This window comes from Cyclopterus lumpus, chromosome 4 (genome assembly GCF_009769545.1).
Source record: "Cyclopterus lumpus isolate fCycLum1 chromosome 4, fCycLum1.pri, whole genome shotgun sequence".
Taxonomy (NCBI): Eukaryota; Metazoa; Chordata; class Actinopteri; order Perciformes; family Cyclopteridae; genus Cyclopterus; species Cyclopterus lumpus.
In genome coordinates this window covers 26,441,372-26,469,187 of record NC_046969.1, presented here as the reverse complement: position 1 = coordinate 26,469,187, position 27,816 = coordinate 26,441,372, and the positions used below count along the sequence as shown (strand labels likewise).

The following is a 27,816-nucleotide window of genomic DNA, read 5'->3' as shown; positions in this document are numbered from 1 at the left end:
ATGAAGGATTTAGTGCCACCTGGTGGCGAGGTTGCAGATTGCAACAGTTTACATCAAATCTGACACACTGGCCCTTTAAATAAAAAGGGGGGGGGGGTAATCATACAAACACATGTGGAAGAAGACAATGAGACGTTACATAAACATAAACAGACAGACTTTGTGGTCAGTACAAACTGGCTGTGGGGAGACTAACTAGACCAGGACCTGGTCTTGGGCGTCCTACATCAACACAGAGTATTCACCTCAGCATCCTAATTCTGGAAAAGACCAGAGGACTCAGAGACCATATTTGGGACCATCACACCTGTGAGGCAAAGATTGTTTTTTATATATAAGGACACAAATAAACAGAACAAAGCACCTCTCAGGAACCTACCACACACATTAAAAAAGGTGCCCCGCCACAATAAAAGACCTCCCCTCTGCTCACATGAGGCCTCGCATGCAAAAGTTGAGCTGAGCAGCAAATTCTTAGTAAGAAAAAAAGAAAGTAAATCTGCGAGCTGGCAGCAGAGAAATGTTCCATGGAAGGCTTATTAAAATCACCCCGTGGCGGTGTGTTCACCACGTGGTTATTACCCAAGCCAGAGGCGATGTTTTATACGGGACATCTTGAAAACAACACTGCTTGTTGAAGAACAATAAATGTGTCAACACGCGAGGGAATTCTGCATCTCAACACGAGTTATAAAAAGGTCATAATAATGATCCTGAATACATAATGAGCCGGAGGAGGAGCGTGAAGAGTTCCCCCTCTGGGTTCTCGAGGAGGAGACGTCTGTCTCACAGTCATAAGAAGTTATCAATAAGCTCTTTTGTTGTTTGCTCCACAGATATTGAAGTTTGATGACGTGTTAGTTGATTTGTTCCCGAGAAAAAGACCGAAGCCAACGATGAGCTGACGAAACTGATTGGCTCCCAGCGTCAGAGAGGTGAAGCTTATTATGGGCTTTGTTGACAGTATGAATGCAACATTAATATTATTAGTATATGTGACATACTTTTGTAACGCAGGTTATTGTTGTTTTTCTTTTTCACCATTTCAAATAAAGAAAAAATACAGAATAATTAATTTTTTCAATTAGGGTCGCCCCCTGGTGGTCAGGAGAGAGAATGCAGCTTTAACACATGAAGCATAGACTTCTATACAACCAGAGGAGTCGCCCCCTGGTGGTCAGGAGAGAGAATGCAGCTTTAACACATGAAGCATAGACTTCTATACAACCAGAGGAATCGCCCCCTGGTGGTCAGGAGAGAGAATGCAGCTTTAACACATGAAGCATAGACTTCTATACAACCAGAGGAATCGCCCCCTGGTGGTCAGGAGAGAGAATGCAGCTTTAACACATGAAGCAGAGACTTCTATACAACCAGAGGAGTCGCCCCCTGGTGGTCAGTAGAGAGAATGCAGCTTTAACACATGAAGCATAGACTTCTATACAACCAGAGGAGTCACCCCCTGGTGGTCAGGAGAGAGAATGCAGCTTTAACACATGAAGCATAGACTTCTATACAACCAGAGGAGTCGCCCCCTGGTGGTCAGGAGAGAGAATGCAGCTTGAACACATGAAGCATAGACTTCTATACAACCAGAGGAGACGCCCCCTGGTGGTCAGTAGAGAGAATGCGGCTTTAACACATGAAGCATAGACTTCTATACAACCAGAGGAGTCGCCCCCTGGTGGTCAGGAGAGAGAATGCAGCTTTAACACATGAAGCATAGACTTCTATACAACCAGAGGAGTCGCCCCCTGGTTGTCAGGAGAGAATGCAGCTTTAACACATGAAGCATAGACTTCTATACAACCAGAGGAGACGCCCCCTGGTGGTCAGGAGAGAGAATGCAGCTTGAACACATGAAGCATAGACTTCTATACAACCAGAGGAGACGCCCCCTGGTGGTCAGTAGAGAGAATTATTTGATCCACAGTTTTCTTATTTCATGTTTTTTCTACAGCCCAAATAACAACATTTGAGGAACATTTTGCAGAAACATTTAGTTTTGTGAGTAAAGTCCCTCAACAGTAATAACCAGATTCTGCTTCCCAGAACTCATTAACAGAAACATTTTGGCTCATTGACTAAATGTTGCGCAACCTGCCGACACGGATCAGCTCTCAACTTGACGACTACAAATTAATAAATAATGATAATCAGTGTGTTTCTAAATAACCCCCTGAAATATCTCCATGGTAACATGTTCAAGATGTTAACACACAAAGTAAACAAATGTTTCAGCTTCTGGTTCCATGAACATGAATCCTAATGCAGCGACGCTCTCCTGCCTTTTGTTTCTGATAATGGACTGTGTGTGTGTGTGTGTGTGTGTGTGTGTGTGTGTGTGTGTCTGTGTGTGTGTGTGTCTGTGTGTGTGTGTGTGTGTGAGTGTGTCTGTGTGTGTGTGTGTCTGTCTGTGTGTGTGTGTGTGTGTGTGTGAGTGTGTCTGTGTGTGTGTGTGTCTGTGTGTGTGTGTGTGTGTGTCTGTGTGTGTGTGTGTGTGTGTGAGTGTGTCTGTGTGTGTGTGTGTCTGTCTGTGTGTGTGTGTGTGTCTGTGTGTGTGTGTGTGTGGGTGTGTGTGATTGTGTGTGTGTGTGTGTGTGTCTGTGTGTGATTGTGTGTGTGAGTGTGTGTGTGTTTGTTTCTGGCTGCTCTCCCTTCAATTGGATGAACTAACTCGCTGTTCATGTTCTAGAAAGACCTGAAATTCTCTCTGCTGCAGAACGTTGAGCTTCTTCATCTAACATCCATCTAGTTGATGAGCAGAACGTTGAGCTTCTTCATCTAACATCCATCTAGTTGATGAGCAGAACGTTGAGCTTCTTCATCTAACATCCATCTAGTTGATGAGCAGAACGTTGAGCTTCTTCATCTAACATCCATCTAGTTGATGAGCAGAACGTTGAGCTTCTTCATCTAACATCCATCTAGTTGATGAGCAGAACGTTGAGCTTCTTCATCTAACATCCATCTAGTTGATGAGCAGAACGTTGAGCTTCTACATCTAACATCCATCTAGTTGATGAGCAGAACGTTGAGCTTCTTCATCTAACATCCATCTAGTTGATGAGCAGAACGTTGAGCTTCTACATCTAACATCCATCTAGTTGATGAGCAGAACGTTGAGCTTCTTCATCTAACATCCATCTAGTTGATGAGCTACTGAATGTTGAGCTTCTTCTCATAACTCAGTCTGAAGGAACACAAGCTGAAGTTCCTCAAACGGCCACTTGAGGCTCCAGAAACGAGTCCATCTCCATGGACGTCTATGTTGAAACGACCGACTTTACAGCAGAAATAAACGGTCTCGACAGCTAGTTTCCACCTTCATGTCGGCCCCTCTCAGTCCTGGTTCTGGTTCTGGTTCTGGACCCCCTTCCCTCTAGCGGGTCCAGAACTGACTCCAGAGGGGAAGTAAAGTCGATTGATTAGTGTCTAAGGAGTTATTGATTAGTGTCTAAGGAGTTATTGATTAGTGTCTAAACACTTATTGATTAGTGTCTGAGGAGTTATTGATTAGTGTCTAAACACTTATTGATTAGTGTCTAAGGAGTTATTGATTAGTGTCTAAGAAGTTATTGATTAGTGTCTAAGAAGTTATTGATTAGTGTCTATAGAGGCAGAAACAACACCAGCAGCAGCTTCCATATCTCGTGCATTACCGACACTCAAGATATTGCTGTTGCCGATATGCAGTTTCTGTTCTGTTGGGAATCTAACGTACGTCTACCGCTAAAGAGCTACCGCTAAAGAGCTACCGCTACAGAGCAGAGCTACCGCTAAAGAGCTACCGCTACAGAGCTACCGCTACAGAGCAGAGCTACCGCTAAAGAGCTACCGCTACAGAGCAGAGCTACCACTAAAGAGCTACCGCTAAAGAGCAGAGCTACCGCTAAAGAGCTACCGCTACAGAGCTACCGCTACAGAGCAGAGCTACCGCTAAAGAGCTACCGCTACAGAGCAGAGCTACCGCTAAAGAGCTACCGCTACAGAGCAGAGCTACCACTAAAGAGCTACCGCTAAAGAGCAGAGCTACCGCTAAAGAGCTACCGCTACAGAGCAGAGCTACCGCTACAGAGCTACCGCTACAGAGCAGAGCTACCGCTAAAGAGCTACCGCTACAGAGCAGAGCTACCGCTAAAGAGCTACCGCTACAGCAAAAGGTTGTTGGGGTTCTCACAAACTGTACCTGCAAACAGGCGCATCTGAAAGTCTACGTTCTGTAAACGTGAAAGAGAGAAGAAAACAAACTGTCAGCAGAAATCAAGATCGAGCAAACTAAATGAGAGAAGGGGAGGAAATAAAAAGAATTAATTCATTCATTGGTTTAGCTGCTCTGCTTTCACATTTTTATGATACACGATCAAACTTATTGAGACCGCTTGTGTTTATCAATTGTTCTGCAATAGTCGTTCAATGTGATCACAATGTGTAATAATGTTATACGACCTTTCACATGCACATTAGACAGCAAAATATATTTAGTTAATTGTGTTCGAGGACGAGTTTTACCTCCAACAACGCTTCTTTATGACAGCAATCATAGTCGGGATAACTCTCTAAATGCTGCCGTGTCCGGGCTCATAACATCATAACTGTTTGTTTTATTTGAAAAACATCTACTGCACCTATTTGAACTGATTTTGTTTCAATTCAATCGCAATAAACGGATCAAAAATAATGCAGAATTAACTAAATAATGATGAGTAAAAAGTCTAAAGGTCGGTTTTAAAAGGCTGTTTCTATGCCAACGTCGTAGCTGTTCCATCAACACTCAAAATTACATTTATACACATTTATACACATTTATACACACAGTATACAACATTTTAAATATCGCAGCCGACACACAGGGAGTGTTTTCATTCATCTAAGGTTGTGCGTATTTGGGAATAAAAACAACCCAAAGTGCAACATATTAAGAAGTATAAAGAAGTATTAAGCTGTTACTATTATTGAAGCCTCTCTTTAATTGGGGAAGCGGTGCCCGTGTAACTCAATCTCAGGTCTTACACGGTTACAGTGGAGAGTCACAACATGAGGCCTCACCTCCTGCAGCAGGTCGGCCTGCTCGATGGCCTTCAGCACCGTCTTCTTGGACGTCTCCTGAGCTTCTCCGCCCAGCAGGAACTCGTCCAGGATGAAGTACGCCTTCTCAAAGTTGAAAATAATGTCCAGCTCGCACACCTGTTGTTTTCACAAACGACAGAACGCCAGCGGTGAATATTTGGGAGCCGGGTTCAGCCGGCGGGTGACGTGCGGTGGCGCGAGGAGACGCACGCTGCCGAAGTATTTGTCCAGCAGCTCCACGTATCGGTGGATGATCTCCAGCGTGATGAGCTCGTTGTCCTGCTCCTCGATGGCGCAGCAGAAGTACAGGCTGGCGTACCTGCAACACGGAGACAAGACGGCGGTGACTTCACAGCATGGAGCAGGTAGAGGGGGCATCGGTCGGCCGGCCAGGCGGTCGGCTACACGGCACCGGCGGCGATGTCAGGAACATGTTTTGTGTTTATTACTGAAGCCCCTTCAATTCAATACAATTTATTTTGTATAGCCAAAAATAACAATAAGAAACTCTCCTCAGAGGGCTTTACAATCTGTACACATACGACCTCCTCTGACCTTTGACCTCACATCAGAACAGCAAAAACTCATAAAAACACCTTTGAGGGCAGAAAGCTCAGAGAGCAACAGAGGAGGATCCTCTATCAGGATGGACAGGAGTACAACAGATGTCATGTGACCAGAAGTACAATAGATGTCATGTGACTAGAAGTACAATAGATGTCATGTGACCAGAAGTACAATAGATGTCATGTGACTAGAAGTACAATAGATATCATGTGACCAGAAGTACAATAGATGTCATGTGACTATAAGTACAATAGATGTCATGTGACTATAAGTACAATAGATGTCATGTGACCAGAAGTACAATAGATGTCATGTGACCAGAAGTACAATAGATGTCATGTGACTAGAAGTACAATAGATGTCATGTGACTAGAAGTACAATAGATGTCATGTGACCAGAAGTACAATAGATGTCATGTGACCAGAAGAACAATAGATGTCATGTGACCAGAAGAACAATAGATGTCATGTGACCAGAAGAACAATAGATGTCATGTGACCAGATGTACAATAGATGTCATGTGACCAGAAGAACAATAGATGTCATCTGACCAGAAGAACAATAGATGTCATGTGACCAGATGTACAATAGATGTCATGTGACCAGAAGAACAATAGATGTCATCTGACCAGATGTACAATAGATGTCATGTGACCAGAAGAACAATAGATGTCATGTGACTAGAAGTACAATAGATGTCATGTGACTAGAAGTACAATAGATGTCATGTGACCAGAAGTACAATAGATGTCATGTGACCAGAAGAACAATAGATGTCATGTGACCAGAAGAACAATAGATGTCATGTGACCAGAAGAACAATAGATGTCATGTGACCAGATGTACAATAGATGTCATGTGACCAGAAGAACAATAGATGTCATGTGACCAGATGTACAATAGATGTCATGTGACCAGAAGAACAATAGATGTCATCTGACCAGAAGAACAATAGATGTCATGTGACCAGAAGTACAATAGATGTCATGTGACTAGAAGTACAATAGATATCATGTGACCAGAAGTACAATAGATGTCATGTGACTATAAGTACAATAGATGTCATGTGACTATAAGTACAATAGATGTCATGTGACCAGAAGTACAATAGATGTCATGTGACCAGAAGTACAATAGATGTCATGTGACTAGAAGTACAATAGATGTCATGTGACTAGAAGTACAATAGATGTCATGTGACCAGAAGTACAATAGATGTCATGTGACCAGAAGAACAATAGATGTCATGTGACCAGAAGAACAATAGATGTCATGTGACCAGAAGAACAATAGATGTCATGTGACCAGATGTACAATAGATGTCATGTGACCAGAAGAACAATAGATGTCATCTGACCAGAAGAACAATAGATGTCATGTGACCAGATGTACAATAGATGTCATGTGACCAGAAGAACAATAGATGTCATCTGACCAGAAGAACAATAGATGTCATGTGACCAGAAGTACAATAGATGTCATGTGACCAGAAGAACAATAGATGTCATGAGACCAGAAGAACAATAGATGGCATGAGACCAGAAGAACAATAGATGTCATGTGACCAGAAGAACAATAGATGTCATCTGACCAGAAGAACAATAGATGTCATGTGACCAGAAGTACAATAGATGTCATGTGACCAGAAGAACAATAGATGTCATGTGACCAGAAGAACAATAGATGTCATGTGACCAGAAGAACAATAGATGTCATGTGACCAGAAGTACAATAGATGTCATGTGACCAGAAGAACAATAGATGTCATGTGACCAGAAGAACAATAGATGTCATGTGACCAGAAGTACAATAGATGTCCCGTACAATAGACGTCATTTACATTGTGTGTGTTTTCATTGTGTGTGTTTACATTGAGTGTTTACATTGTGTGTTTACATTGTGTGTTTACATCATGTGTTTAAATTGTGCCAGGTGCATGCTGGGTAGTGGAGTAGCCTCAGATCCTTCACTTAGAAGCCAGCAGGCCGTGGGCGCTAAGCCTCGCTCGGCCATGAGTTCCTTTATCCCGTAATCCCCGAGGCCCTCTTTCAGCATGTGATGATTGGCTAATAAAGGAGCTGGTCAGCTGACCCCTCACAGCCGGACCCGGCTGGTTCTGGACCAGCATGAAACTCCACAGGACGGGAACTGGCACCAAATATGACAATCTCCAGAACGTGAACATCCTATTGCTTGTATATTCTGGATTATTGTGAATGGATGATGTTGTTGTGTTAACCAGCAGCTCTGAACACAAACTACACACAATGTAATAATATAATATAAATGTAGATCTGACACTAAAGTTATGCTTCTCTCTGGAAACAGAACCACCAGGAAGTAGAGAACTAGAACACGTCTTACGGCTGTGACAAGATATTCAAAAAATAAAAACGCATGTTGAAGTTCTTTGATACATTTGGTTTTTTTAAACAATGGAATCTAAATTATATATGCAACATTTTTAAAAAGTTGCTACAAATGTTAATAATGTTGAGAAAAAATGCTCTGCATGTTTTATATGTTAGACTATTATCATGTTTCCTCTCCTCTCCTCCTCTCCTCCTTTTCTCCTCTCCTCTCCTCCTCTCTTCTCCTCCTCTCCTCTCCTCTCCTCCTATCCTCTCCTCCTATCCCCCTCCTCTCCTCCTCTCCTCCTTCTCTCCTCTCCTCCTATCCTCCTTCTCTCCTCCTCTCCTCTCCTCCTCTCCTCCTTCTCTCTTCTCTCCTCTTCTCCTCCTTCTCTCCTCCTCTCCTTATTCTCTCCTCCTCTCCTCCTATCCTCCTTTTCTCCTCTCCTCTCCTCCTATCCTCCTTCTCTCCTCCTCTCCTCCTTCTCTCCTCTCCTCTCCTCCTATCCTCATTCTCTCCTCTCTCCGCTCTCCTCCTCTCCTCTCTCCTCCTCTCTTCTCTCCTCCTCTCCTCCTTCTCTCCTCCTCTCCTCCTTCTCTCCACCTCCTCTCCTCTCATTTAAAGTTTCTCCGGTCTCACGTGAATAAATCATGACGTCAGAGCTTCATTTAATTTAATTTAAAGTAAACTGTTTGTTTGTGGCGAGATTTTTAAATGAGACGCGTGGAATAAAATATTTTGGATGAAATATTATAATTTTAAAGTTTCGTTTTTCTGTCAGAAGCGTTCGTCCCACGTGATGAGTTCAAAGACCGTCGTAAACAAAGTCCATGTGACGACAATAACAGTGTTTACAGTTCCTGTCCGTGTTGAAAGAAGAACAGCCCGAGGAGACACAGAGAAGTGGATGTAACGAGCCACCGTGAATGCGCTCTCTCATACCACCTCCTGCGTCTCCTTTGCGGGTCTCGAACAGGTCCCGGGTCCACCCACCTCTTGTAGACCACCTTGAGGTCTCTCCACTCCAGAAAGCTGCACATCTTGGGCTTCCGAGCCAGGACGGTCTGCACCAACTCCCTGGTGATCTTCTTCTTCTCCTTGTCCGACAGCGGCACGTACCACTTCTGAAGCCGGAGCTTCCCCTGCCGACTGAACAGAAGCATGAACTGCATCTGAAGCCGATGATGAAGATGACGAAGAAGATGAAGATGAGGAGAAACAGATGAAGCAGCACGCAGAGCGAAAGAACCGAAAGGAACTTATTCACCAGCTTTCTGTGACGTGGACAAGAATGAACCTCCAAGTCCAACGGCCAGCAAACAGATTGGACCTGTCAATCACCGTGTAGCCCCGCCCCTAAAGCCTCCCCTGCTTTATGGTCTGTTTGACTCTAAATGTCCATAATTTACTAAATGAACATCACGCTGTATTGAAGAAGACTTGAAACTAGAGATTGAGACCAAAAACTAATGTTTACAATGTTTACTGAGGGAATACATCAAGAGAAGTAGAGTCATTTATATAGACTTCTATACAACCAGAGGAGTCGCCCCCTGGTGGTCAGGAGAGAGAATGCAGCTTTAACACATGAAGCCTAGACTTCTATACAACCAGAGGAGTCGCCCCCTGGTGGTCAGGAGAGAGAATGCAGCTTTAACACATGAAGCCTAGACTTCTATACAACCAGAGGAGTCGCCCCCTGGTGGTCAGGAGAGAGAATTCAGCTTTAACACATGAAGCATAGACTTCTATACAACCAGAGGAGTCGCCCCCTGGTGGTCAGGAGAGAGAATTCAGCTTTAACACATGAAGCATAGACTTCTATACAACCAGAGGAGTCGCCCCCTGGTGGTCAGGAGAGAGAATGTAGCTTTAACACATGAAGCATAGACTTCTATACAACCAGAGGAGTCATCCCCTGGTGGTCAGGAGAGAGAATTCAGCTTTAACACATGAAGCATAGACTTCTATACAACCAGAGGAGTCGTCCCCTGGTGGTCAGGAGAGAGAATGTAGCTTTAACACATGAAGCATAGACTTCTATACAACCAGAGGAGTCGCCCCCTGGTGGTCAGTAGAGAGAATGCAGCTTTAACACATGAAGCATAGACTTCTATACAACCAGAGGAGTCGCCCCCTGGTGGTCAGGAGAGAGAATGTAGCTTTAACACATGAAGCATAGACTTCTATACAACCAGAGGACTCGCCCCCTGGTGGTCAGTAGAGAGAATGCAGCTTTAACACATGAAGCATAGACTTCTATACAACCAGAGGAGTCGCCCCCTGGTGGTCAGTAGAGAGAATGCAGCTTTAACACATGAAGCATAGACTTCTATACAACCAGAGTTGCCCCCTGGTGGTCAGGAGAGAGAATGCAGCTTTAACACATGAAGCATAGACTTCTATACAACCAGAGGAGTCATCCCCTGGTGGTCAGGAGAGAGAATGTAGCTTCAACACATGAAGCATAGACTTCTATACAACCAGAGGAGTCGCCCCCTGGTGGTCAGGAGAGAGAATGCAGCTTTAACACATGAAGCATAGACTTCTATACAACCAGAGGAGTCGCCCCCTGGTGGTCAGTTGCGAGAATGCAGCTTTAACACATGAAGCATAGACTTCTATACAACCAGAGGAGTCGCCCCCTGGTGGTCAGTAGAGAGAATGCAGCTTTAACACATGAAGCATAGACTTCTATACAACCAGAGTTGCCCCCTGGTGGTCAGGAGAGAGAATGCAGCTTTAACACATGAAGCATAGACTTCTATACAACCAGAGGAGTCATCCCCTGGTGGTCAGGAGAGAGAATGTAGCTTCAACACATGAAGCATAGACTTCTATACAACCAGAGGAGTCGCCCCCTGGTGGTCAGTAGAGAGAATGCAGCTTTAACACATGAAGCATAGACTTCTATACAACCAGAGGAGTCGCCCCCTGGTGGTCAGTAGAGAGAATGCAGCTTTAACACATGAAGCATAGACTTCTATACAACCAGAGTTGCCCCCTGGTGGTCAGGAGAGAGAATGCAGCTTTAACACATGAAGCATAGACTTCTATACAACCAGAGGAGTCATCCCCTGGTGGTCAGGAGAGAGAATGCAGCTTCAACACATGAAGCATAGACTTCTATACAACCAGAGGAGTCGCCCCCTGGTGGTCAGTAGAGAGAATGCAGCTTTAACACATGAAGCATAGACTTCTATACAACCAGAGTTGCCCCCTGGTGGTCAGGAGAGAGAATGCAGCTTTAACACATGAAGCATAGACTTCTATACAACCAGAGGAGTCTCCCCCTGGTGGTCAGGAGAGAGAATGCAGCTTTAACACATGAAGCATAGACTTCTATACAACCAGAGGAGTCGCCCCCTGGTGGTCAGGAGAGAGAATGCAGCTTTAACACATGAAGTATAGAGCACAACAATTCTTATCATTAGGTTGATTACACACTAAAGGTAACATTATAACATATTATATTTCTGTCAATAGATCCGTCTGAATGCTGTACCTTTAAAATATTAATAGGATTATCTGTGATTTCCTGTGCAGTCATGTTACGTTGAAAGGTGAAGGTGCAGTACAACAGAGTGGCCTCCGGGGGGCGTCTCAGGGCCAATGAGGAGCGTTGGATAAGGCCCCCACCGGCCTGAGGATTACCCTAATCCCCTCCTCTGTCCGGTCGGGTGGAGCTCATCACATTCCATCTGAAGAGGAAGATGGAGGTCGGCGCTCGTCGTGCCGCTGTGCTCTTCCTCCTGCTCCTGTCTCAGGGTGAGTCACCGGAACATTATCAACCCCTCAGGGTCAGACCCACCGCCGGGGCTTTGAAGGGTCACCTCAACTGTTTGAGTTGACTGAGTTCATTAGAAGCTCCGATCAGGTTTCTTCTGGTCGCATTATGCAGAATAGTTGGATGTATTTGTCGTGTATTGCAAACAGTCACGAATGATGTTGTGTTCATGAGTGACTTGAGTTTGTTTTCTGTTTATTTTCCCCTGTAAACAAATAACTCTTCACTCTCCTCTGCTTCTCGTTTCATGCGTCCATCGACAGCCCTGATGACCGTTCACTCTCAGGAGGTGAGACCATGAACCCCCAGAGGGAGAAATGATGTGATACCAACTCTGGATTAACTGTGTGTGTGTGTGTGTGTGTGTGTGTGTGTCCTTCAGGAGGAGGACGCCGTCCAGGAGGAGGAGCTGCAGGAGGAGGACCAGCAGGAGATCGAGACCTGGACATCGGACGTCAAAACCTGCACCTGTGACTGTGAGTCTGCCTCTTCGCAGACCGCCGTCCCACCTGTCCAGTCCACCTCGCTGCTGCCGCCGGCCCCGCCTCCTCTGGGCCAACCGGTGCTCTGCATGCCAGGTGAGGACAGGTCATGTGACCTGGGTTTACCTGTGGTCTGTTTCACACAGAGGCTCTCAAACTAGTCTGGGCTCAGTTTCTAAATCTCTGAAGCACGAGTCACCTTCTACCTTATTACAAGGAACTTTAATTTAGTGGTGGGTCTGGCGACCCCTGTGGACTAAAGTGGTAGTGCCTCTAAACACCAGGGTCCCTTTAGGAAAGCTCTTACTTTACTGCAGAGGGTCTGACAGTCTGCCCAGCTCAGTCCTGGTTCTGGTTCTCCTGAGGAGGAGGAGAAGATGTTGCTGCTGCTGGGAGCGGAGCTCTCCTCCTCCATCTGGAGCTCCGACTGCAGGTGAAGCTGGATCTGGGTCTGTCCACGTGGACTAGTGGTCTCTGCTGGATCTGGGTCTGTCCACGTGGACTAGTGGTCTCTGCTGGATCTGGGTCTGTCCACGTGGACTAGTGGTCTCTGCTGGATCTGGGTCTGTCCACGGTGGACTAGTGGTCTCTGCTGGATCTGGGTCTGTCCACGTGGACTAGTGGTCTCTGCTGGATCTGGGTCTGTCCACGTGGACTAGTGGTCTCTGCTGGATCTGGGTATGTCCACGTGGACTAGTGGTCTCTGCTGGATCTGGGTCTGTCCACGTGGACTAGTGGTCTCTGCTGGATCTAGGTCTGTCCACGTGGACTAGTGGTCTCTGCTGGATCTGGGTCTGTCCACGGTGGACTAGTGGTCTCTGCTGGATCTGGGTCTGTCCAAGGTGGACTAGTGGTCTCTGCTGGATCTGGGTATGTCCACTTGGACTAGTGGTCTCTGCTGGATCTGGGTCTGTCCACGGTGGACTGGTGTCTGCTGGAGTTTGAGCTGAAGGAGGTCTTGGTGAACCTGCATGATGTCATCTGGTTTCACCAGAATCCGACCCGGTTCTATAGAAACAGACCATCTTCTCTCTGGTGGTCTGTTTACTGGTGGAGGTCTATAGAGGACCAGGTCTAAACTGAGGTGTATATAGGACCAGGACTTAACTGAGGACATATAGAGGACCAGGATTAAACTGAGGTCTATAGAGGACCAGGACTAAACTGAGGTCTATAGAGGACCAGGACTAAACTAAGGACATATAGAGGACCAGGACTAAACTGAAGTCTAAAGAGGACCAGGACTAACCCGAGGTCTAGAGGACCAGGACTAACCTGAGGTCTAGAGGACCAGGACTAAACTGAAGTCTAAAGGGGACCAGGACTAACCTGAGGTCTAGAGGACCAGGACTAAACTGAAGTCTAAAGGGGACCAGGACTAACCCGAGGTCTAGAGGACCAGGACTAACCTGAGGTCTAGAGGACCAGGACTGGCTCACAACCAGTTACAATACCTTTAAGTTGCGTGGCCTGAAGAACGGAGCAGCGCTGAGGAAGAAGCCCTGAGATAATCTCCTCACCTGTCCAGGAGTGTGATGATCAGATTAGGCATCCCAGAATAGGAGGTGCCCTTCACTTCATAGCACGATAGCACAGATCAGACGACGGACTTCTTCTTGTCACGCAACCTCGCTGGTGTCCGATGGTTCTGTAGGTCGGCTGTCAGGACAACTCTACTGCATGTTAGACTCAAGGATCTGGATTTCACACACAAAGGGAAAGTTGTACGTTTGCCTTTAAAGGAACATTTCACAAACAAAATGGTCGTCTGTGAATCAGCTCCTCTCCACGTTTTCCTTGAATTCTTGAAGGAAACGTTGTTTTTTCTCTCTCGTGCCTCCGCGATGAATGAAGAGTTAAAAAGAAAGAGCATTGATTGGATGGAAGTAAATGGAGGCCAGACGTTAAACACAGTTCATCCAGTCATGTGACCACTCGTTCACAACCCTAACCACAACGTGTGAAACTCTTACAAGATTGTGGGACAGGAAGTCGAGCAATTCATGGGGAACCGCTCGAAACCTGACCAGAAGATGTTGGTGAAGACTCTGATTATTCTGCACCAGTTGTGTGAGAGTTTGGAGACAAGATGTTTTGATGCAGTTCATCATTTTTATTTAAATTCTTTGTTTGAGAGAAACCCAACATTTCCCTTCAAGACTTCAATGAGGGAAAGCAGCTGATATGATATATGATATATCCAGATGGTTATTTTAGGGTTGATGTGTTCCTTTAAGTCTACAAACAACTTCTCCGTCAGCTAAATGGAAACATTAAAGTAGTTTTAATGTCCTCCACAGAATGTCCGTACCACAGAGCTCTGGGCTTTGAATCTGGAGCTGTGGATTCAGACCAGATCAGCTGCTCCAGTCAGGACCAGTACGTGGGCTGGTACTCCTCCTGGATCCCCTCCAAGGCTCGCCTGAACAACCAAGGCTTTGGGTACGTGGCGACATCCCAGTTCTGCTTCTTACTCGTTATCCCAGAGAACAGCGACAGCTCATGTGTTGGTTCTCAGGTGTGCTTGGCTCTCCAAGTTCAACGACCTGCATCAGTGGATCCAGATCGACCTGAAGGACGAGGCCGTGGTGTCCGGCATCCTCACTCAGGGCCGCTGTGACGCCGACGAGTGGATCACTAAGTACAGCATCCAGTACCGCACGGTGGAAACGCTCAACTGGATCTTTTACAAAGACCAGACCGGGAACAACAGGGTAAGAACACTAGATACGATTTAACAATACGAAACACATATTTAACAATATAAAACACATATTTACCAATACAAAACATATATTAACCAATTCAAACACGTATAATTAACAATACAAAACATATATTTAACAATACGAAACACATATTTAACAATACAAAACACATGTAATTAACAATACAAAACACATGTAATTAATAATACAAAACTCATGTAATTAACAATACAAAACACATGTATTTAACAATACAAAACACATGTAATTAACAATACAAAACACATGTATTTTATATTACAAATCACATGTAATTAACAATACAAAACTCACGTATTTAACAATACAAAACACATGTAATTAACAATACAAAACACATGTATTTAATATTACAAATCACATGTAATTAACAATACAAAACTCACGTATTTAACAATACAAAACACATGTAATTAACAATACAAAACATATGTATTTAACAATACAAAACACATATATTTAACAATACAAAACTCACGTATTTAACAATACAAAACACATGTAATTAATAATACAAAACACATGTATTTAACAATACAAAACACATGTAATTAACAATACAAAACACATGTATTTAACAATACAAAACACATGTAATTAACAATACAAAACACATGTATTTAACAATACAAAACACATGTAATTAATAATACAAAACACATGTATTTAACAATACAAATCACATGTAATTAACAATACAAAACACATGTATTTAACAATACAAAACACATGTAATTAACAATACAAAACATATGTATTTAACAATACAAAACACATATATTTAACAATACAAAACTCACGTATTTAACAATACAAAACACATGTAATTAATAATACAAAACACATGTATTTAACAATACAAAACACATGTAATTAACAATACAAAACACATGTATTTAACAATACAAAACACATGTAATTAACAATACAAAACACATGTATTTAACAATACAAAACACATGTAATTAATAATACAAAACACATGTATTTAATATTACAAATCACATGTAATTAACAATACAAAACTCACGTATTTAACAATACAAAACACATATTTAACAATACAAAACACATATTTACCAATACAAAACATATATTAACCAATACAAACACGTACAATTAACAATACGAAACGTATTAAACAATACGACACACATATTTAACAATACAAAACAAATGTATTTAACAATATTAAACACATTAAACACCAACTCAAGACTATTAATTAAGAGATTAAGAGCTTAATAACAAAATTGCCCCCACCCCCCATGGATGTGACGAGACGTAATGATGAAGTGATTACTTTCCACTCGCCAGGTCTTCTATGGGAACTCGGACCGCTCCTCCACGGTCCAGAACCTGCTGCGCCCCCCCATCGTAGCCCGCTACGTCCGCCTGCTGCCGCTGGGCTGGCACACCCGCATCGGCATGAGGCTGGAGCTGCTCATGTGCATGAACAAGTGTCCCTGAAGGCACCTCAGCTCCCTCACTGTCCATCCTCCACTTGATAACCTGCAGCCGGCTAAAAGAAAACCATCATGTTACTCTGTTATACGACCAGTGGTGGAAAAGTACTTCTACGCAAAGTACTGCACATAAATACACACGTGGGGTATTTTTACTTGTTTCCATTTTACTGTATTTCTCTTCCACTTCATCTCAGGAGTAAATATTGTACTTTTGACTCTATTACGGTACATCACAAAGATACATATTGTACTTTTCTATTGTACTTCATCTCAGAGGTAAATATTGTACTTTTACTCCACTACATCACAAACGTACATATTGTACTTTTTGTACATATTGTCCTTTTTACTGTACTACATTTCAGAGGTACATATTGTACTTTTTAATGTACTTCATCTCCGAGGTAAATATTGTACTTTTTAATCCATTAAATCTTAGAGGTAAATAATGTACTTTTTAATGTACTACATCTCAGTGATAAATATTGTACTTTTTAATGTACTACATTTCAGAGGTACGTATTGTACTTTTTAATGTACTTCATCTCAGAGATAGCTATTGTACTTTTAACTCCTCTACATCTCAGAGATTGTACTTTTTACTACTTATTTTTTTGACAGTTTTAGTTTCTTTCAGCTGCAAAGAGACATCAAAATGACATAAAATGACCACAAAGAGACACGCAACGGCTACAAAAACATAAAAAATAATGAATGTTACACAAAACAGATGCAAAGCGACAATAATGACCTGCAAAGGGACACCAAACAACAACAACAACAACAACAACAACAACAACAACAACAAGAGGTTCAACAACATCCGTGCATCCAAACATCTTATAGAATATGATGCATTGCTGTAGGTTAAACCAGCCAGCAGGATATGAAGGAGCTACAATGCAAGATACGCATTAATGCAGCAGGAATATTAATCCAGAAACATCAGATATAATAGTACAACATTTTACTGATCAATCAATACTTTTACTTTAATAGGGTTTTTACTTTGAGTGTTTTCTCACTGCAGTAAAAGGTCTGAATACTTCTTCCACCACTGGTCAATAACCGGCTTGTTTTTCTTTAACGAGGCTCATGGACACGTTTATGCACTTTATGTCTTTAATTCTGTATGAACTAATTGTTTGTAAATACAACATTGGACACCTTCAGAGACAAAACATTGTAGAAAATAAATATTCTGCAGGTAAGGATTCAAATTAAATGCTTTATTTGAGATTTACCGTTACATATGTAAACATGAATATTCTAAAATTGTTAAGCATTCGTTTGTGGTTTTATGCTCTCGTGTAAATGAAAGAAAAGCAGATAAACACCAACTATGCTACTAATTTGTGTCTGTAATAAAAAGCACAAACGTAATACTTGATTTCATTCAAACAGTTGATACACATCCTCCGTTATAAATATTACCACACAAGTAGTCACACATCAGTATTAATATAATACATGGTGCTCCTTCAGCAAAGCCAGGTTCCGGCTCAAGGGTTCTCAGAAAGGTTTGAATCCCAAGAGGCTCAGAACCTGCAAAAGAACACTCGAGTGCAGCAGTTCCCAACCGGGGGAACGACTTGAGAGCAGAGAACTCATTTGACCTGAACATCAGTTATGAGTTATGAGCGCATGTAGAGCGATTCATAAATGGGTTAATAATTCAATTCAATTCAGTTTATTTTGTATAGCCCAATATCACAAATTACAAATTGTCCTCAGAGGGCTTTACAATCTGTACACATATGACATCCCTGACCTTTGACCTCACATCGAATCAGGAAAAACTCCCCAAAAATAACCTTTGACAGGGAAAAAAGGGAAGAAACCTTCAGGAGAGCAACAGAGGAGGATCCCTCTCCCCGGATGGACAGAAGAATAGATGTCATGTGACCAGATGAACAGAGTTACAGAGTTACATAAACACATTACATGAATATGACAATGTATGAATGGAACTCCAATCCATGAAACAGAAGGAGGTAGAGAGGAGGGGGGCGGGGCATCAGCTGGAGGGACTTAAGAGACTTATTAGAGCAGCCTGATAATAAGGAGTTGCAGTAATCTAGTCTGGAAGTAACAAACGTGAACCAGCTTTTCTGCATCTTTTTGGGACAAGATGTGCCTGATTTTTGAAATGTTACGTAGATGAAAAAATGCAATCCTTGAGATTTGCTTAACGTGGGAGTTAAAGGACAAGTCTCGGTCAAAGATAACTAGAGATTCTTTACAGTGGTGTTGGATGCCAGGTCAATGCCATCTACAGAAACCACATCACCAGATAATTGATCTCTGAGGTGTTCAGGGCCAGTAAAATAACTTCAGTTTTGTCTGAGTTTAACATCAGGAAGTTGCAGGTCATCCATGTTTTTATGTCTTTAAGACATTCTTGAATTTTAGCGAGCTGGTTGGTCTCCTCTGGTTTGATCCATAGATATAATTGAGTATCGTCTGCATAGCAATGAAAGTTTATGGAGTGTTTCCTGATAATGTTGCCCAAAGGAAGCATATATAAGGTAAATAAAATTGGTCCATGCACAGAACCTTGTGGAACTCCGTGATTAGCGTTGGTGGTCATTGAGGCTTCATCGTTTACAAATACAAACTGAGATCGATCTGATAAATAGGATTTAAACCAACTTAGTGCGGTACCTGAAATGCCAATCGACTGATCCAGTCTCTGTAATAGGATGTCATGATCAATGGTGTCGAACGCAGCACTAAGGTCTAATAATACCAGTACGGAGATGAGTCCTTTATCAGCACTAAGGTCTAACAAGACCAGTACAGAGATGAGTCCTTTATCAGCACTAAGGTCTAATAATACCAGTACGGAGATGAGTCCTTTATCAGCACTAAGGTCTAACAAGACCAGTACGGAGATGAGTCCTTTATCAGCACTAAGGTCTAACAAGACAGTACAGAGATGAGTCCTTTATCAGCACTAAGGTCTAACAAGACCAGTACAGAGGTGAGTCCTACTTTCTCAAGGATCTTAGAGAGGAAGGGAAGGTTAGAGATTGGTCTGTAGTTAGCCAACACCTCTGGATTAAGAGTGGGCTTCTTCAGGAGAGGTTTAATTACAGCTACTTTGAAGGAATGTGGTACATGGCCTGTTAGCAAAGACACATTAACAATATCCAACAGAGAGGTGCCAATTAAAGGCAACACGTCTTTAAGCAGCCTCGTTGGGATGGGGTCTAAGAGACAGGTAGACGGTTTAGAAGTAGAAACCATTGAAGACAATTGGTCTAGGTTAATGGGAGAAAAGCTATCCAAATATACACCAGGGCATACAGCCGTTTCCAAGGCCACTCCTCTTGATGACAGATCGGCAGTGGTTGAGGGCAAGAGATCATCAATCTAGACTCTAATAGTTAACATCTTTTCATTGAAGAAGTTCATGAAGTCATTACTACTGAGGTCTATAGGAATACACGGCTCCATAGAGCTGTGACTCTCTGTCAGCCTGGCTACAGTGCTAAAGACAACCCTGGGGTTGTTCTTATTTTTCTCTATTACTGATGAGTAATAGGCTGCTCTGGCATTACGGAGAGCCTTTTTATATGTTTTAAGACTATCTCGCCAAACTAAGCGTGATTTTTCCAGATTGGTGGAACGCCATATGCTTTGGAGCTTTTGGTGAAGTTTGCTTTAGGTCGCGGGTCTGAGGGTTCTACCAGGGAGCAAACCTCCTTTGCCTCACTGTCTTTTTCTTCAGTGGAGCTATCGAGTCTAGTGTCATTCTCAGTGAGCCTGTAGCACCATCGACAATATGATCAATCTGGGACGGACTAAAGTTAGCACAGGAGTCCTCCGTCACATTGAGACGTGGTATTGAATCAAATGCAGAAGGAATCTCTTCTTTAAATTTAGCTACAGCACTGTCAGTTAGACATCTGGTGTAGAAACTTTTGACTAACGGTGTATACTCCGGGAGTATAAACTCAAAAGTTATGAGGTAATGGTCTGACAGAAGAGGGTTCTGTGGGAAGACCTCCAAATGTTCAATGTCAATGCCATATGCAAGAACAAGGTGGAGGGTGTGGCCAAAGCAGTGAGTGGGTTTCTGTACTCTCTGACAGAAGCCAATCCAGTCCAACAATGAGATGAATGCAGTACTAAGGCCATCATTATCAATATCCACATGAATATTAAAATCTCCTACAATAATAACCTTATCAGTTTTAAGGACTAAACTTGATAGAAACTCTGAAAATTCAGATATAAATTCTGAATATGGACCTGGTGGGAGGTACAGTATAACAAATAGGATTGGCTGTATAAGAGTTCCTTCAGTAGGTTGTGAGATGTAGTCCTGACTTCAAAGAGAAATAAACATTAACACAAGTTAATGTGTCAGATGAGAGGATGTTGAGCTGCAGAACACTGAACACCGAACACTGGGAACACAGAACCATGGGAACATAGGGCCCCGGGAACATAGGACCCTGGGAACATAGGACCATGGGAATATAGGACCATGGGTACATAGGGCCCCGGGAACATAGGACCATGGGAACATAGGACCATGGGAACATAGGACCATGGGAACACAGGGCCCCGGGAACATAGGACCATGGGAACATAGGACCATGGGAACACAGGGCCCCGGGAACATAGGACCATGGGAACATAGGACCATGGGAACATAGGATCATGGGAACACAGGGCCCCGGGAATATAGGACCATGGGAACATAGGACCCTGGTAACATAGGACCATGGGAACATAGGACCATGGGAACATAGGACCCTGGGAACATAGGGCCAGGGAACATAGGACCATGAAAACATGGAAACATAGGACCATGAAAACATGGAAACATAGGACCATGGGAACATAGGGCCCTGGGAACACAGGGCCCCGGGAACATAGGACCATGGGAACATAGGACCCTGGGAATATAGGACCATGGGAACATAGGACCATGGGAACATAGGACCCTGGGAACATAGGGCCAGGGAACATAAGACCATGGGAACATAGGACCATGGGAACATAGGACCCTGGGAATATAGGGCCATGGGAACAGAGGACTCTGGGAATATAGGGTACTGGGAACATAGGACCATGGGAAAATAGGGCTTTTGGAACATAGAGATTTGGGAACATAGGACCCTGGGAATATAGGGCCCTCGGAACATAGGACCATGGAAACATAGAACCATGGGAACATAGGGCCCCGGGAACATAGGACCATGGGAACATAGGACCATGGGAACATAGAACCATGGGAACATAGGGCCCCGGGAACATAGGACCATGGGAACATAGGATCATGGGAACATAGGACCATGGGAACATAGAACCATGGGAACATAGGACCATGGGAACATAGGACCATGGGAACATAGGGCCAAGGAACATAAGACCATGGGAACATAGGACCATAGGACCCTGGGAATATAGGGCCCAGGGAACATAAGACCATGGGAATATAGGACCATGGGAACATAGGACCCTGGGAACATAGGACCATGGGAACATAGGACCCTGGGAACATAGGGCCAGGGAACATAAGACCATGGGAACATAGGACCATGGGAACATATGACCATAGGACCATGGGAATATAGGGCCCAGGGAACATAAGACCATGGGAATATAGGACCATGGGAACATAGGACCATGAGAATATAGAACCCTGGGAACATAAGACCATGGGAACATAGGACCATAGGACCCTGGGAATATAGGGCCATGGGAACAGATGACTCTGGGAATACAGGGCACTGGGAACATAGGACCATGGGAAAATAGGGCTTTTGGAACATAGAGATTTGGGAACATAGGACCATGGGAACATAACACGTTGGGAACATAGGACCCTGGGAATATAGGGCCCTTGGAACATAGGACCATGGAAACATAGAGCTTTGGGAACATAGGACCATGGGAACATAAAGCTTTGGGAACATAGGACTGTGGGAATATAGGAACGTGGGAATATAGGTCGTTGGGAACATTTGGGACTTTGGGACCCTGTGGGAACATAGGGTGGTGGTAATCCTGTGGGAACATAGGGCCCTGGGAACATTGGACTTTGGGAACATAGGACCATGGGAACCCCGTGGGAACATTGGACTTTGGGAACATAGCACCATGGGAACCCCGTGGGAACATTGGACTTTGGGAACACAGGACCATGGGAACCCCGTGGGAACATTGGACTTTGGGAACATAGGACCGTGGGAACCCCGTGGGAACATAGGACCATGCAAACATAGGGCCCCGGGACAGTAAGACTTTGGAAACTCGGGACCCTGGGAACACACACCAGGATTGATCCGATTGATCCGATTGATAACGAGTAAAACAATTGGAAACATCGTTAATTAAACCGTATCAATAAATAATAACTGTAACAATATACACTTTTATATAATCAATTGGGTTTAATGACATTCAGCTGATGATAAATTCTAAGGAACACATCTGGAACATGATGGCTGGTGTTGGATATCTGACAGATGAGAAAGAAGGTTGGGAACCACTGCACTTGTTCTCCCAGAAGGACGTTTGTGTTCCTCCAGCTGCTTACAAATTACATTCTAACAATAGTTAGGGGCAAACAACTTACAACTTATGTTGTATACATAAGTTAATTTATTTAAACATGTATGTGATTGAACAAGTAGAACCACTTTGTCTCTGTATAACGAGCAACACAACAGACTTCCTTGAATCCTGGTGAGGGAAGAGATGATCAGATAATCACATTCAGGTCAACAGATCTCTGGATTTATCCATAAGTGCTGCAACACGACATGAATAAAGATGTCAGTAAATAACTTTAGATTATGTTCCTTCCAAAAGGATTGTTGAGTCTGTACAAGGAACAGTTATTATGCGTGTTCTGTTCGTAGCAACCGTAGTTTTTCATTGTGTAATATTTGTTTAAAATATATATGAAAACGATGATTTACACACAAACTGTGCATGAAAAGTCATAAATGTTGTAGTTATTAGTGCATGTTCGAGCCAGTCAGAAAACACTAGATGCAGCGCCTCATTCTGTCCTACAGAGGGCGACGTAAGTCAGGATTTCTGTCTCGTTTATGGCACCATAGTGTCTAAAATGGCTGCGTTACAAAAATACATAAAAACCTAAATACCCCCAACCCCCAAAAAAGAACAAAGCTTTAAAGCTTGTCAGTGCCAACTCAGAGAAGCACGAGAGCTATACTTTCCAGAAGAAGATTGCTTTGACCTGCAGGACATCCGGAGGACAGGTGAGATGAACACGACACCAACTACCTCCATCGTGACCACCGAGAACTTAGAGAGTCTTAAGGAAACACCACGCAGTACAATGTTCTATGTTCCTGTACTGAATACTTGGACTCAAAATATACACTTCTCTCTCTCTATATATATATACATCTATATATATATATATATATATATATATATATATATATATATATATATATATATACACACACATCTATATATATATATATAGATGTGTATATATATATAGATGTATATATATATACATACATCTATATATACATATATATATATACATACATCTATATATATACATACATATACATACATACATCTATATATATATATATATATATCATTATTTCATTTGTAATATATTTACCTTATAATACAAACTATAATCAGAATTACAGAAGTAATAATATAAAGTCTATCAAACATGGAAGCTTTAAAAAAGAAAACGAAAACGTCAAAAGGCTTTTGGCCCGTTTGCAAGCAGTGTTTACAACTGAATGTGTGTGTGTGTGTGTGTGTGTGTGTGTGTGTGTGTGTGTGTGTGTGTGTGTGTGTAATCAGCAGGTGTAGTATTACGCAAGGGGCGTGTAGGACCAATTGAGGAGCAACCGGAGGAGTCCGGTCCGAGGAGGAGATCACAGAGCCGTCTCTTTCAGGTCGTTGAGGTTTGGCAAACGGGACCTGGAGGGGCGTCCGAAGCCGTGCCCGTTCTGGCCCCCCTTGATGCTCATCTGCTCCGGGTAGGGGTTCCCCGACGGGTGCCAGCCGGACTCCAACTGCCCGGGCAGCGGGTAGGCCGCCTGCCGGCTCTTCAGCTGGGGCGTGCCGACCCCCGGGTGGCCCCGGCCCTCTGGGAAGCCGCCCTGTACGGAGGCCGGGGCCGGCAGCGGCTGGTAGCGCATGTCGGGCTGCGGCGGCGGGTTGGAGGACGAGGACGAGGACGAGAGGTGCAGCAGCTTACGCAGAGACTTCAGAGGCTGACTCTGGAAGGGAAAGAAGATGTGTTGAGCATCACGCCGCGCACGGAGAAGAGACGTACATGAAGAAGAGACGTACATGAAGAAGAGACGTACATGAAGAAGAGACGTACATGAAGAAGAGACAAGAGACGTACATGAAGAAGAGACGTACATGAAGAAGAGACGTACATGAAGAAGAGACGTACATGAAGAAGAGACGTACATGAAGAAGAGACGTACATGAAGAGACGTACATGAAGAGACGTACATGAAGAAGAGACGTACATGAAGAAGAGACGTACATGAAGAAGAGACGTACATGAAGAAGAGACGTACATGAAGAGACGTATATGAAGAAGAGACGTACATGAAGAGACGTACATGATCTCTCAGACTCACAGACGTGTGTGAGTCGGACGGCTTCTCAGGCGGCCAGTCTTTGTCCCGGTCCTGGTCCCGGTCTCTGCTCTTGTCCCGGGTCCTGTGGCGGCTGCTCTGGTGACCGGAGGACCTGGAGGACTTCTGGATGACCGCGTCCACCCCGTCACTGGGAACCTTTCACACACACACACACGTCATTAAACTAGTCAAACACTTTGTGGGTCCAACAACGTGAAGGACAACAAGAGACACACACTATGTACTTTAAGAGGTTTGAGAAAATTATTTAAAAATCTAGAATTATGAAGCGGGGGGAGGGAGGGTAAACTGAGAAATCTCCAAGATTACTGTCACAAACAATAAAATTAAATGTACTATTAAAAAATACCTCTGAAATGTTTGTTATTCCTTTTGAAATCCAACCTATTTTCTAGGTTTCTGGTGGAAATAACATCCCCAAACTAAAAAGGTGTATCTCTGCAACCACAAAGGCTATTTGAATAATGTTGGTGTTATAATAAAGGCAACACATGTGTGCTTTTGTTCAGGTGTGTAAATATGATTATATTTGTTACTGGTTAAGAGTAAATAAAGATGAAAGACAGCAAAAGTTGAATTTTCAGGTTCGCCTAGAAAGAAAAGCCCTTTCAGGATGATTATCTCTTGGAAGGATGCACAGAAACATTAGAGGACATCAGAGGTCATGAAACACTTTGGGATCAGTCTCTCTGCAAAGTCTGACTTTGAAAAAGTAAAGCAGAACAAAGTTAGAGGTTTTAGTACAGATTAATTAGGCCAAATGGGCATTTGGGCACCATCTGTGCAATTTGAATTTTCTCATGTTCCAAACCATATATTTCACTTGTATATTACTTATGGTGTTCAATACATCAAATATAGCAGTCTTTGTTGATTAGAAGAAGAACAAATATTTTTTTCCAAAAAAAGCCAAAAATAAGCAACATTTGTGACTGTAAAGCGTTAAATCGATTCATGTCGCTGTGTTCTTCGGCTCATATCTCAGAGATGCTTTAGTGCAGAAGGATTCTGAAAAGATATTTAGAATCTGTGTGGAGTCTTTTTCTGATAGCACCGAGCTACGTGATGCTAGTTCTGAAAACGTGCTGAGTGGGCTGACTCCTGACAAAATGATGATTATGATATTTTAATAATTCTTTCAGTTGGTGTTTGAGTTGTGTGGCTTACTGAGTCTTGTAGCCCAAGTTCTCTTGTTTAATTTGATGTATAACATCAATATATTTGCTCATGTTTATTGTAATGTTTTACAGTCTAACTGTGATGTGTAAATCGGCCCCCATGGTTTTCAAAAGGTTAAACTTTTACATGTGATTCAGCCATAAAAGAATACTCGATTTCATCCCAGAATAATTTGACTATCATCGGCATTGAAGAGTCGTGTCTATTCAAAAGAAAACAACGTACGGATTTGAGGTTTTTTTCTTGTACGTTTGTGTTTTCTTCTCATAAATTTACCACTTTAATCTCAAGGATTTTTATCTCTGAAATTCAGTTTTCTTTCTCTGAATATTTCCCGCTTTTCCGCCATTTTCTTTTCTCTTTTTTTTTGCATAAAAACGTGCTGAAGAAAGATAATAATTGTAGTTTGAATCGTGTCGTCCTTCACACGCGTCGATTCACCATGAACACAAGTCTGAAGGTATTTCTGTGCAGTGAAGTCATTAAAATTATAATAAAAACATTAACATGCACGTGGTGCCAGAAACCGAAAGCGTTCACCGATCTGAGGAAGAGGAGGAAACTCTTCCTCTTCCTCGAGTGTTTGAGGAATCACGTGAGCGACCCGAAGCCTGCGAGCTTCATGCAGCAAACATTACTTCAACTCGGCTTCCTGCCCGTCCAGATTGCATTTTATTTGTGCTCAGTCATCAGCGCTAACCCCCCTAAACCCCCCTAAACCCCCCCCCCCCATCATCAAACAGACCGGCTGGTATAAATAGACCATGTGAGGGGGAGGAGCCTCGAACACCTGACATGTATGTATCGTCAATATAAGAAATGATGGGTTTGAGGGGGGGGGGCACCGACATGCTGTTAGGACTGAACCCACAATCAAAACCAGAGAAACACAACCAGCCAGATCCATCAAATTAAAACCGATCAGATATCAATAACGTGTATTTGGATCTGACCGGCTCGTCACCAGCGGATGCATCTCTTCCTCCGTTCTTATCAAAAACAAAGCTTGAAATTAATGGATGAATGGATTATTTGGGGGTTAAAGCATGCGAGGAGGCGGGCGGGGGCCAAACAGCATGTACCCTGGGAGAGGACACGACAGGGGGGACGCTCCCCGAGGAGCTAAGCTTTAACTTATTGGTGGGGCTAAACAACGGGAAAAGGCTTCTCCTGATGACGGGAGGCCGTCCCTCGGGGACTGGCATCTGTAATACAGAGGCACAGGAAACATGACAACAACAACAACAACAAAAACAACAAGACATGACAACATGAGAGTACAGGTTTGGAGGAGCGATGAGTCTGCAGAAAGCAGAGAGAACAGCTTCAGTTCCCCTCAGAGAAGATATTATAGATATAGACTTCATCAAACTGAGAGCTTCTTTTAGGAGGCTTCAGAACTTCACTCTGCTTCATCTGCTGCAGTGAAACTCTGGAGGAGAAGAAGCTCACAGAAACACTTCAGAACATCGGTACTGGCCCTTTAAGGAAGCTCACAGAAACACTTCAGAACATCGGTA

General features: G+C 43.2%; 3 protein-coding genes across 6 annotated transcripts in view; 1 reads left to right on the top strand and 2 right to left on the bottom strand.

Annotated features, from left to right (window-relative positions):
* Positions 1–254: 254 nt before the first annotated feature.
* LOC117729721 (AP-1 complex subunit sigma-2-like) lies at positions 255–9,291 on the bottom strand. The gene is made up of 5 exons (XM_034531044.1): positions 8,984–9,291; positions 5,281–5,389; positions 5,050–5,187; positions 4,190–4,220; positions 255–307 (listed from the first exon to the last, which is right to left on the bottom strand). Exons 1-5 carry the CDS (start codon positions 9,160–9,162, stop codon positions 255–257), a joined length of 510 nt encoding a protein of 169 aa, XP_034386935.1. The 5' UTR covers positions 9,163–9,291.
* A 2,412-nt stretch (positions 9,292–11,703) lies between these two features.
* LOC117729948 (retinoschisin-like) lies at positions 11,704–16,476 on the top strand. The gene is made up of 6 exons (XM_034531361.1): positions 11,704–11,758; positions 12,041–12,066; positions 12,160–12,355; positions 14,560–14,701; positions 14,778–14,973; positions 16,324–16,476. The coding sequence occupies exons 1-6, from the start codon at positions 11,704–11,706 to the stop codon at positions 16,474–16,476; spliced, it is 768 nt and encodes a 255-aa protein (XP_034387252.1).
* Positions 16,477–24,152: 7,676 nt separating this feature from the next.
* The window catches only part of LOC117730092 (cyclin-dependent kinase-like 5), a 34,265-nt gene continuing 30,601 nt past the window's right edge, over positions 24,153–27,816 (bottom strand). For 2 of the 4 annotated variants that reach the window (XM_034531600.1, XM_034531601.1), the window contains exons 17-18: positions 25,079–25,252; positions 24,153–24,721 (exon numbers count right to left, since the gene is read on the bottom strand). In XM_034531600.1, coding sequence (XP_034387491.1) covers positions 24,374–24,721; positions 25,079–25,252 — 522 coding nt within the window. In that variant the 3' untranslated portion in view covers positions 24,153–24,373. Of the gene's footprint in view, positions 24,722–25,078; positions 25,253–27,378; positions 27,502–27,816 lie in introns of all 4 variants that reach the window. The other 2 variants (XM_034531603.1, XM_034531602.1) reach the window with 2 other exon arrangements.